General features: G+C 50.9%; 1 protein-coding gene across 1 annotated transcript in view; it reads left to right on the top strand.

The window, feature by feature from the left end:
• Positions 1-4,134: 4,134 nt before the first annotated feature.
• The window catches only part of TMEM260 (transmembrane protein 260), a 30,486-nt gene continuing 22,064 nt past the window's right edge, over positions 4,135-12,556 (top strand). The window contains exons 1-3 of the mRNA XM_035551380.2: positions 4,135-4,273; positions 8,308-8,339; positions 9,104-9,255. Of these exons, the coding sequence (XP_035407273.1) occupies positions 4,135-4,273; positions 8,308-8,339; positions 9,104-9,255 (323 nt within the window). The remainder of the gene's footprint in view (positions 4,274-8,307; positions 8,340-9,103; positions 9,256-12,556) is intronic.

The raw sequence follows: 12,556 nt of genomic DNA, 5'->3' as shown, positions 1-12,556 counted from the left end.
TATTGGTTCAGTCTAAATTTTATTATTATTTGGGGAAGAAAATGAAACTGATTTTTGAAATAGTGAGCAAGCTGTCCTGCGAGTGACGGAGCCAATGAAGTCTGTTTTCCCTTGGATCTGAGCTCCCAGGCTCCCCCAGCCTCCAACCTCAGTCCCCGAGGTCCCATCCCCACGCCAGAGGACAGCATGATGCCACCACCCTGCTCTGCGGATAGCCTGGCCACTGCTGAGCAGACCACATTTCAGCTGCGTTCCTCCTTCCTCCCGCTGCAGACTCCGATTTGGGCGTCTCATCTCCACCCAGCTGCTTTGCACGAAATGGCCGTGAATATAATAATGTAATAACATCTGGGAGACCTTTACCTTTTTTTTTTTCTTTAATCTAAATTGGGCATGGATTCAAAAGATTCAAAAGGCGCTGGAGAGTGCCACCAGGGTGACTACAACGAGCCACCTGTGTGCTGTATTGCACAGGTCCCCGAGTGCTTGGGTGACCGCAGATGTCCCAGCTTCTCCTTGGTAGCTCTTGGTCTTCATGGTCAACCCTGGGCCAAACCCACCACCGGATGAGATGCAGCTGCTCCCCTCAGTAACTCCAAATGCGTGCACTTTGTGGGACAGGCACGGTGACCGCACCGCGATGGGGCTCAGGGGATCCTTGCTGGAACATGCATGCTGCCTGTCCCGCCGGGAAGCCCTCTGCACCATGTCCAGCTATCTCAGCCCTGCTGTGTTAAGTGCGGGCACAAGCCTGGTCTTCCCATTCCCCCTCAAAGCAAGAAGTCATAAAACGCAGCTTATTCGAGCCACTTAAGAACAAATAAAAGTATCATAATCTCCCCCTTTGTGCTTTGCAGGCAGGCGTATATCGGCAGTGGAAATACTGCCAAACTTCTTGTTTAAATACAGAAGCGGTGCTTATTGGTATCGCTAATGTTCCCCACGAGGACAAGCTTTTCTTCCATAAGGACACTGTTTACAATTAAGACAAGGGCTGGCTACTTTGCCATTAAAATTCTGTGCCAGTCCAGCTCTGACAATATTGAGGCTTTGCTAAATGTGTATACACGCAAGTTCATTAAATGGATGCTGACTGTTGTTACACAAGTACAGCAGTTGAGTGCTTTCTGTATTAACCTTATCACCTGATGGGCAAAAGAAAAGGTTTAACTAAAGCTTAGGACTAATTGAACAGTATTTCAGTATTTTCTTATGTAAAACTGGTTCTGGTCTATTGTTTTTATTTATTTGCAATAACTGTGCTCATTCAAGTTTGTAATGACACTGCCATGGGTGAAGAGAATTTGCTTTAAGTATTATTCTCCCTTTTCCTATCTCCTGCTTCCTCTAAACTGCGTCTCTCAGGGGTAAATCTGCAACAGAGCCCAATACAAAGACAACTCTCTAAGTACACAGCCATTTTTGGAGATATGTTCTCCAGCTCTGTTTTTAAATTACTTTAGAAGTTCTTGTTTATTTTCGCTGCCTGCCTTGGGTATTTCCTGTCAGGCTGAGCGGAGCACAAACCAGGAGGAGATAGGAGAGACTAAGCCTCCCCCTGAAAGGCAGCAGGCGTCTCACGATCTACACCCAGCTCTCAGACTGCGCAAACCACCAGCACTTCCTTTGCTTACTTACCACTAGAGTATGCTCTCGTGCTACAAGTTCCAGGTGATGGTTGGTTTATTTATTTATTTATTTTCCAATAAATCAAAAAGCTTTCAAAAATTCAAAAGCTTTTCACTTTCCCTAGTGCTTTTCCCCTCAGGAATACTTTTTTCTTTTCTATTTATTTTTATTTTTATTATTATTATTAATGCTGTTGAGCCCATCCTCACTGCTTTGAGAAAGCCCAGAGATTTGTTATCCATTGCTCTGTGGTGGGGTGGATTTGGGCAACTCTCAACTTTTAGAGCATGAATGAAAACAATTTAAAATACCTGCCTGGCTCACACTACCCCTAAGAAAAACAGGAAAAAAAAAGAAGGTTTGCATGTCCTTCTTGCCTTGGTCAGCCCTCTGGGTTACTCCTGGAGAAGAAGAAGTCAAATCTCATGAACTGATAGATTTCTGCTTACAGAAGAAAAATGTAAATGCACTCTTTAAAGTGTTTGTGCCAACATGAAGTGTGTCTGTAATCCTGCCCTTTGAAATGGTGGTAGTTATTCAATAAGATAAAGGCTGTTGTGAGCCTGCCCTACCATATTAGAGCAAAGTACTTTGTCACTGGCACCCTAAAAGTTCCAGTTTCTGCACGACAAAGATATAAAACAACTTGTAGGACAATTAAAGAATAGTTTGTCCTCACCATATTATTACCAGACATTGTTCCACGTTTCAATATTCACGTTTAAATTGCTACCTCCCCCCCCAATATAATTGTAATCAGGCACGGCTAACATTGTCTTTGGATGCCTTTTCCAAGTCAAATACAAAGAATGAAAAATGCCGCAAAGAAAAAAGCCGCGCTTTGGATAAAGAGCCTCGCCACCAGCCTGCTTTCACAAACAGACTGTGCACTTTGCTGCTAAAATTACATTTTAGCAGCCCCAACGGGTGCGGGAACAATGACCCCTCTCATTACCATAGTGACAATGGCTGGCTGAGGATCGCAACGTATCTTTTTCTTCTCCCCGATGAACCTCAGCCAACAACACGAGGAACCTGCCAACGAGTTGAGTACATTGAAGCTCTCTCGGTCACCGCAGCGCCGAGCAGTTTCCCTCCGGGTGGAAGGCAGCCATGCGGCCCAGCCTCGCTCAGCCGCCGCTTGTACCCTGAATGCCCCGAACCACCAGCTCCTCCAGGCAGCCCCATTAACTTCGGAGCGGGTCACGCCGCGGTTTCTTTTGCCGTCTCTGTACGCGCCAGCTACAGGGTGTGAGAAGGCCTTCTCTAAATTCCCCTAATACCTTTCTTGGTTTCAGTTCATGCCTTTATTTTGTGTGTGTGTGTGTGTGCTGGTTACGTTTCAAAAGGGCCCTCCAGCACCAGCTTTTCCATTCCTCAAAATCTGATGTGCTGTTTTTCAGTCGTGTCGACCCTTAATCCTGCTCTTTTTTCAGTAAATGCAAACCTCATTTTCTAACATCTCCACTTAGATCTAATCCATAAGGCTGTTTATTATCCTCGTTACCCTCTTCTATACCTTTTTCATTTGTATTCAAAAGCCTCTCTTTAATCTGTCTCAATTCTCCAGGTATGGCCTCGCTGCTCTTTTGTACAATCCCATAATGATTCCTATGGATGTGTTTTAGCCTTCTATCGATAGGTCTCAGGAAGCTATTTACCTTCTTTAACTACTCCCACACTGCGAGAGTAGTTTTAATTCGGTCTTTTTAGCATTCTACAGTCACCTTCAATCCTTTCTGTCACCAGCACCTCGCATAACCCCACCCGGGGCGTAAAGCTTTATTATTTATACAATACACATCTGTACTTAGAGCATTACACGTGGAAGGATGCTTTGGGAACTACATGTGGTGAGAAGATGTAGGGCTTTGCATGTGACACTTTTCACAGAGACCAGCTGGCTTCGCTCTGGATTTACATCAGTTGGAAGAGGAAGCCCTCACTGGGCTGTATGTGAGGAATTAATATTTAAAATTTGGTGGCTGGGGCTGCTGTTGGGGCAGGACAGCGATGGCTCCGCCTCAGAACAAGCCCGAGCACAGGGCTGCCGGCTGCCACCGCCTGAGGTGATGGCGGCGCGGGGCGGCCCGAGGGCGCGCGGGGCTTGAGGCGGCCCCGCCCTTCCCGCCCACAGGTGCTCCCCCACCCCGCGCCGCTCCGCGGTGGTTTCGCCCCGCTCCCCTCCTCTCCCCCCCCCAAGCCGCGCGGTGGTCGCGCCCTGCCGCACGACGCTCACCGCCTTCCCGGCCGTACCAAGTCTCCTCGGGGGGGGGGGGGGTGGTAAAGAGTGACAGAGCAAAGCCTGCAGGAGGCCACCGAGACTCCAACCGCCGCTTATTTCCCACCGACTCTCCGTTAACGATATCTTTTGGGGGGGGCGGGCGGGGGGAGCGGGAAGGAGAAGGCGGAGGGTCGACACATCCCCCCCTCCACGGGGGGTGCGGAGTGGTGCGGCCCGCCCGGCGCGGCCGAAGCCGGAAGCGGCGGGAGCGGGGGCGCCGCATGGGCGCGGGCGGCGGGGCCGGGGCCGGGGCCGGGTGTGGGGCCGGGGCCGCCGCCGCCGCTGCCGGGGCGCTGGGCGCTGCCGTGGCGGCCGTGTACGGGGCCACGCTGCCGGCAGGGCTGCCCGGCGGGGACGCGGGTAACGTACCCAGCGCCGCCTGCCCGCCCGGGGGGTGTTTGGGGGTCGTTTTGGGGCCGGGGCGGCCCCGCGGGGAGGCGGGCCTGGGGGTTTGGGGTCGGTCAGCGTGAGGGGAGGGAGGGCATTGCTGTCACCCCATAGGGGTGCTCGTCATGTAGGGGCTGGTGCGTTGCTGTCACCCCATAAGGGTGGTCACCCTGTAGGGTCTGGTGCCTTGCTGTCATCCCGTAGGGATGCTAGCCCCATTTTAGGGTCTGGCGCATTGCTGTCATCCCAAAGGGGTGCTCACCCTATTATAGGGTCTGGTGCTTTGCTGTCATTCCATAGGGGTGCTCGTCCTATAGGGTCTGCTGCATTGCTGTCACCCCATAAGGGTGGTTGCCCTATAGGGTCTGGTTCATTGCTGTCACTCCATAGGGGTGCTCATCATATAGGGTCTGCTGCGTTGCTGTCATCCCGTAGGAACGCCACCCTGTTACAGGGTATGGTGCATTGCTGTCAACCCATAGGAATGCTCGACCTGTTATAGGGCCTGGTGCGTTGCTGTCACCCTATAGGGGTGCTCATCAGACAGGGTCTGGTGCCTTGCTTTCACCCCATAGGGGTGGTCACCCTGTTGTAGGGTCTGGTGCTCATCGTATAAGGGCTAGTGCACTGCTGCCATCCCATAGGGGTGCTCACCATATGGCTTTGGTGCATTGCTGTCACCCCATAGGGATGCTCATCTCATTATAGGGCCTGGTGCGTTGCTGTCATCCCGTAGGGGTGCTTGCCCTAATAGGGTCTCATGCACTGCTGCTCACCCCATGGGGCTGCTCACCCCATGGGGCTGCTCACCCCATGGGGCTGCTCACCCCATAGGGCTGCTCACCCCATAGGGCTGCTCACCCCATAGGGCTGCTCACCCCATAGGCATTGGCACTTCGTAGTCACCCAGCCCAGAAGTGCCCACCCGCAGGGGTTGGGGCACCGCAGCCACACCGGGGGGGGGGGGGGGGGGGGGCTTACCCCTTGGGGTCAGTGCATCGTGTCCCGCTGTGGGGTCCCTCACCCCCTTGGGGTTTCCCAAAGAGAAAACTCCTGAGCTTGGTCCTTCTGCAGTTTCGCTGCCTTAGTCTTGTATAAAAAAAAAAAATCCGTGCTGCTGTAGCATGCTTGGGGCTGTGCTTTGGATGTTTTAGCTGATGATTTGATGTATTTTTTTCTCATGGGGCGGGTACCCAGACCTACTTTCCCTCTTCCATACCATAAGGAGTTGAATGGGTCTGTTAAACCCCAGCCTGGGTCTGCTAAACCCCGTCCCAGGTCCCTTAAACCCCATCCCGGGTCTCTTAAACCCCGTCCCAGCTCTGTCCGTGTCTCATTTCGGATCCAAGCTGTGCATAAAACCCCTTATAAATAAATAGGCAGGCCCTAAATGTTTTTTTTTTAAGGGCTGTCTTTGCTCCCTCTGGTCCCACCAGTTAATACGTGACGGTCAATATCTTCACAGTTCCTGCCCTTTTGTCTGTCGAAGTGCTCCCCGACGGGTAGCACGGTCCCGTTAAAGCGCGTGGTGCCTCTGCCCGGAGCTGTCGGCTCTGTGCTGAGCCAGGAACCCGGGTTTGGATTGTGCTCGAGCTCGGGTTTTGCCTCCGGGATGCCAAAAAACACCTCAAATGGAACGGAGCGGGGCGCAGGCTGTCCTGGTCCCTATTTTTTTGCACTTTTTTCCAAGCCTGCTGCCTGAATTTCATCCGTCTGCTGAAGCTGAACAGAGATGGGCTCATCCCAGCTGTCCTCGTGGGCTTTTCCCAGCCAGCGGCCGTGCTGCCGCCTTGCAATATGGCTTTTGGGGTTATTCCCCTCGTTTCTCATGGTCTGAGGAGCCCCCATGCAACACGGGGGGGACCCAGCCCTGGAGGAGCTCTGCCCGTGGGCACGGCTCTCACGCTGGTGCCACCGAAATCACCGAAGCTACTCGTGCGAGTAAAGAGGTGCTTAAGGATTTGCTGTATCTGCTTTCAGGCAGGGAGCCCGTTATTTATTTATTTTTTTAAGCTATCCGTATATTTTTAATTGTTCCCGAAGCTCGCGGTAATCCTAAAATGTGAAAGGCAATAGGTATTTCCATTGGCAGCTTCCTCGTGTTGCTTAGCGCTGCAGTAAAGAAACAAGACAATGAGTTTTAGAGCTCGTTTGGGAACATCCACAGACGTTAAAACAGCTTAAAAAGGGATCAAATAAACTCAAGTTCAAAAAAAAGGGGGGAAAAAAATAAAAGCCTCTGGTGTTTCAGACATCAGCTCCCAACCTCGCTGGGGATAAATCAATTTTCGGGCGGTTTGGGGCCTGTTTGCAGAACGCCTGCACTGGGGGCTCGAGGTGGACGGTCAGAAACGTCAGCACGTGCCGGCTGCTGGGAAGCCGAATTTTGGGTTTTCTTCCTTAGCACCCAGCCTTTCGGTGCGGGCAGGGCCGGGAGATGCTCGGCCCCTGGCGGCTCCTCCACGCCTGATGCCTGGCAGGTGGCTGCACCTTCCTGCTGCGCACCCGAGGGGTTTCGGTAGGAAAAAATTAGGATGCATTGAAAAGAGGGATGGCGCAGGGCGTGTTCTGGAGCTGCTCGCGGGGATGGTGCCTCCAAATGTCTCCCGCTGGGGTCCGCCACCACAAGCCACGTCGGAGCCAGCTGAGCTCGGGGTGGCTTTCCCATTGCATCCGCTTTTTGGGGGCCTCTTGCAATGGGTTGAAACTTTTCCCTCAAATAGAGGAGCTATAAAAGTAGCCGGTGTTTGCAAGCGGGGTAAAATCCACCCTGGAGAGGTGTTCAAGCAGGAAGCCCCGGGGCTCCTTGCACATTTGGGATGACAGCCACGATTTTATGGCAGTCAGGAGCAGCAGTTGGGGCTTGGCTGGTGTCTTCCTTTCAAACCTCATCATTTTTTGTCAGTCAACTGAAAGTTAACGGTGCCGTTTGCACAATCCCCATCCTTTAGGCTGGGTGGTAGAGAAGCAGTAGCGTGCAGAAACCAAAATGCTGTTCGTTTAGCATCGAAACCGCCAACGCCCTTCTTTTTGCAGCTCTACCGTCCCGTGATGGGACGGAGCTGCCCCGAGCGCCTGGGCACTTGTGGGATTAACAGGAGCAGCCAGACGAGGCTCTGCGGCAGCAGGAATGGATGGTGCAATTCAAGGGGGGGCGGCAGGTGGAGGGGGGGGACCTTTCCTCCTGCCATTTCTGTTGTGCACCAGCCGTAATTTTTAATTTTGCTGCCCCTTTTGTTGTGCCCGTCCTCGAACGCGTTTGCAGGCGTTGAATATATTTAACGCGGCACCGCTGCAAAATGCTTCAGCGTGGAGCGCCCTGCAAACGCCAGGCGTTACCAGCTGCTGTGCTGACACGGATCGCTTCGTGGCGGTTGTACTCATCCCGGTGTCAGACACAAATGAAATGCAAAATCGGAGCGGTTTTGTGCGACGGGGGCAGCAGCCGAGCGCGGGGACCCTGACAGGTACAGAGCTGCTGGCAGAGCGGCTGCTGCAGGGATTGCCGGAGCGCCGAGGAACAGCAGCGTCCCCACGTACACGTTTGCAGGCACAGTGCTCAGTTTTGCCCCTTTTGAAAACACAAAGCTGCATTTATTTTTTTATTTTAACGAGAAACGAGCCTGTTGTTAAGGGACAGTGCCGTATAAACGCTGCAAACTGCAGCGCTGGAGTTGTTGAATCAATTGGTTTTAAACTAAAACCTCACACGCACATCCAGATGTCTGCGATTTGAGGATCTCGGGCCGTTCTTGAGCCAGACCTACCTGTGCTTTCGCTTATCTGTTGGTAAAAGTCTCGCGAAAACACACAAAAGATATTTTGTGCAGTGACATCAGAGGGAGAAAATATTCTTAGAAAATTTCATGCTGTTAAATCTCTACAGATTTACAGTTTTATCCAGTCAAATTAATGCAAAACCCCAATGCAAGCGTTTGGATTTTGAAAACTTTGGAGGAGTGTCATTTCCTAATAGTAATTATTGGTTTTACATTATTTTTTCACAGGGGAGCTGATCACAGCCGCATATGAGCTTGGAGTAAGTATTAGTTTTATTGTTTAATCAATGCTCTCATTAACAGTTTTAGGAATTAAGGAAGTTTAATTAAGCATGGAGTAAAGTAGATTAATTTATTTTCAAACCACAGTTTTTACTAACTTATAAGTACAGCACGCGACAATTTACTTCAAGTTTTAAATCCAATTAAACTAAATTATAAAGCAAAGGCTTTACTGTATATACAGTAGCTGGCTTATTATCAACCCAAATTTTGTATAAGCTGGGGAGAATAAAATAAATCGGGTTAACAATTTTAATAAGTTTTATTATTTAATAAACTTTATTATGGTGCATGATCCCTTTAGGCAAGACCTTAGGACTGTCAGCGTGGTGGTAATCCGATAGCAGTGTGGTCTTTCAACTTGCTAACCAATAAAATAGTTCCGAATCTGCTTTTTCTTCTTTTTTTCTTTTTTTTTTTTTCCCAAACAGCCTTTTTGAGTGACCCTAATATACTGTGAACCCAAACAACGAGCGGCTTGAGGCGCGATAACGCGACGTGTCACCTCTTTTCGCTCGGCCGCTCGTTGTCGCGGGGGTGGGACGCCCGCCGCCCGATCCAGCGGGGGAAATATTTGCGGGGTGAAAATTGGCACGAAACCCTTCATCTGGGGGGAAAAAGCTGCCTCCCCCAGAGTCCCGCTACCGGTGGTGGGTCGGTCAAGCTCGGGGGCGGCCGGTGCCGGGATGCCGCCGTCCCCGCGCCGTGCCGCGCTCAGCCCCGTGTCCCTCTGTGCCCGCAGGTCGCCCACCCGCCCGGCTACCCCCTGTTCACGCTGCTGGCCCGGCTGGCCCTGGGGCTGCTGCCCGGTGGGACCCCTGCATCCCGCGTCAACCTCCTCGGCGGCGTGCTGGGAGCGGCGGCCGCCTCCCTGCTCTTTTACACGGCGCTCAGGTACGGTCCCAGGGTGCCCCCCGGGTGGTCCCCTCCGTCCGGGTGCTGCCCCCACCGGAGCCGCTTCCTCCGCAGCGGTTTAATCTGGCTTTGACCTTCTTTCCGTCACAAAAGCTTCCTCTTTTTTTTTTTTTTTTGTTTTTTAATAGTAATAGTGATAATAAAAAGCGCGCCCTTCCCCTTACAAAGACGTGACAGGTTGTTCGGGCTCATTATCGCGCGGCGGCCGTCGGGCTAACTAAGCAGAACTAACGAAGTTTGTCGTTCTCCGAAGATGCAGATGGTCCGTTTGAATTAACAAGATGAGCTTCACCTACGGCTAAACCGGGAACTCCAGTTAATTGCAGCTCCCGGCGGAGGCAGGACCCTACCCGCGGCACCCGGTACCCGGCCGCCTCCGCACCCCTGCCCCTGGGAGGCGCGCGTGGTCCCGGCCGGGGTTCGGTGACCCCCGGGGGGCTGCTTTGATGCTCGAGTCCTCGCCGCTCGTAACCTCCTCCTGACCCAGATCGGAGAGGATTATTGCAACCCGCACAATTTCTAACGTTCTCCGACGGGGGGCGGGGGGGGGGATATAGGGCGCCTTTCCAGGCTGTTAGTGAAATCCGAAATTGTGTCAGGGGGCTGGGGATGCTGTCCTCAAGGACAAAGTGGGGTGCTCTGCTGGCTTGGGGAAAAGCCCTTCTCTTCCCTCCCAGCCAGCAGAGCCCCGTCACCCCTCGGGGAAGCCTGTCCAGGCGGTGGGTGCAGCTAGAAATAAAATCAGGACTCATGGGGGGTCAGATCCTGTGCACCCCGAGGGCCTCGAGCCCCCTTAAAGTCGGGTGGGAGCAGGAACCCTCTGCGGGGTCTGTCCGGGTGCATCTTCCCCGGCTAAAAAGGAGTTGCTGGTTGGGTCCCGTTGCGCACGCAGCAGCAGGTCTCGTGGACTGCTGCCTTGGAAGGGAGCGATTTCACTGTTGGGGCGTACATGTAATTAAAGCAGTGTCTTTTAATTTAACACCCTGTATTGCACAGCGTATTTGGCGAGCTGGGCGTCGTGGTGCCCTGCCGTGTGTGGTGCCGAGCACAGTCCACTCGGGTTATATTCCAAACTCCTGCACAGAGCTGCTAAATTTTTTGAATTACTGGGTTCTGATTTTTTTATATTCAGTTAAAGTTGTTCCCATTATTACGGTCACTGTGCTCTGCTTTTTAGTTTCAAGTCGCACACGACAGTTCCTTACGTGCCCCTTTTGTGCTAGCCAAGGATGCGATCCTTGCATTAGAGAAATGGGAACGCAGTGGGGGAACGGCAAGCCAAGTTTGAGAGTTTTCTTTACGCTTCTAGAGGTTTTAAGTATTATTATTGTTGTTTTTTAATTGGATTTGGAAGATGTTCCTTCTGCCAAATATAAAACTTGCGTGGAAGACCATCAGTCCTGGGACTGGGAGATGATAGAAGCTGTTAGGACTTGCAGAAAATTATTTATAGGTGTAAGTCAGAGACTGACAATCAATTATTCAGCCTTGCACCGATTGATTTTTGAAATAAATTGTAAGGTGTTGCGGGTCACTTTTATCCACAAATTACAACGTTACGGTTCTCCTGTTAAGCACCTTAAAATTGATTCATTTAAGACATTCATTTGGCAAAAAAAGTTTCTTCTCTCTTGCCACTTAAAAAAAAAAATCTTTCTGAAAGCTGTTTGCTGGCACTGCCTGCTTGGAAGCCTTAAATATCTGAAGGCAGCGTGTTTTGTTTTTAACCAGGATTGCACGAACCCACAAAGGCTCTAAACCAGGCTATCAAATCCTGCCGCGTTTGGGTGTTTTAATTAAAATTTAGCTGCCGGGGTGACCCCTGAAAGCCCTTCAGTAGCAGAGGAAAAAAAAAACGAGCGGCCGCTCCTTCTGCCGCGCGAGCGCTGGGGACGTTAATATGAAAATATGTAGATGTTAGGAGCACAAATAATTGATGAAGTACACGTCCTTTGGGAGCAACACGGTTCAAGTGGCAAATCTCTCTCGTCAAACAATAGACACCCTTCAGAAGGGAGGAAGCCATCTCTATGGTAATGGGGCTCACAGTGCCCTATTGATTGAGTGGAAGAAGACATTATACAATGTCACTTGGGCTGTTACAATTTCATTTGTCGTCTGACCTGAACTTAACCTCTAAAACCTTTCTTTTCTGCCTGCAAACCCACCAGCCGGGCACGGTTGCTGTTTACCAGCGCGGCGGGGCGGGGAGGGGGATTTCTCCGCGTTTCCCAGCCTCTGCGTACAGTAAATCTCTTCCTTTTAGCCCGTTTTTTTTTTTTCTTTTTGCCCGGCGTTTGTTTAAGTGCCATTTCCCGACTCCGGTCGCAGGCGGGTCAGGACAGTTTATTTTCCCGATTAGTTATTGCAATCGGGCGTTATTTAGGGCAAGGCTGCGCGTGCGGGATTAGGACCGAATGGCGCTCGGCGCGTTTATCCCGTAACCAGCTTTCTCCTTGCCCAGGTACTCGGTGGTGGGATGCTCCGCGGGGTCGATAGGAAGCAGCCCCGGCTCCTGCTTCGTTTGTTTTGAAGCGCGGCTCGTGCTTCTCAAAGCAAAGTTGCGTTGGACCACGCTGAGGCAAAAAAAAAAAAAAAAAAAAAAAAAAAAAAAAAAAGCCCCTTTTGTCAGTAATCCAGACTATCCCCGAACGAGTGCGTTGCTCCTTTGAATTAGTTATCAAATATGGTTTTCCCCTCCGCGCAGTCTTAAGAAATCGCTTGTAATTATCGTAAAATGGCATTTACAAAGAGTTTGCTCAGACTGCTTGTAACTGATGCAAATAATTCGTCTCCGCTTTGAAAGACGGGCGAGCTGCATTATGTTTGTAGGACGCAGCGAGTGCGACTCTATGATTGTTTCCTTAAACAAATATTTATTTGTTTTACTGTGGGAGGCAAAGCATAGCAAGTTTACAAAGTAAACCAATTATGTTCTTATAATATGATTGCCAAAGTGTAATTTTCTGCACAGATGATGCGTTCTTTGCATTCTCTGTCGCGAGGAGAAATAGTTTGCTTTTCCCTGCTTTACGTGCAGTTTTTCTACCTTCCATAGCTTGGCTGTTTCGCTGTACGGAACCATACAAAGCTAGATTATTGCAGGTGCAGTAGTAGAGTAGAAGGTGGCATTTCCAAAGGACTTGTAATTTTTTCCAGTTTTATTCTGAGTTGCATGTGGGCATGTGAAAAGGAGAAAAATGTTGCATTGAACGGAGCACCTCGCTTCTCTTCTCTTGCTGTGCTGGGTATCGTGTTAAATCTGGGACCTTTATTGTGT

The sequence above is a fragment of the Cygnus atratus genome, chromosome 5, assembly GCF_013377495.2.
Source record: "Cygnus atratus isolate AKBS03 ecotype Queensland, Australia chromosome 5, CAtr_DNAZoo_HiC_assembly, whole genome shotgun sequence".
NCBI classification, from domain to species: Eukaryota; Metazoa; Chordata; class Aves; order Anseriformes; family Anatidae; genus Cygnus; species Cygnus atratus.
The sequence above is the reverse complement of the archived record's forward strand: the minus strand, read 5'-3'. Positions and strand labels throughout refer to the sequence as shown.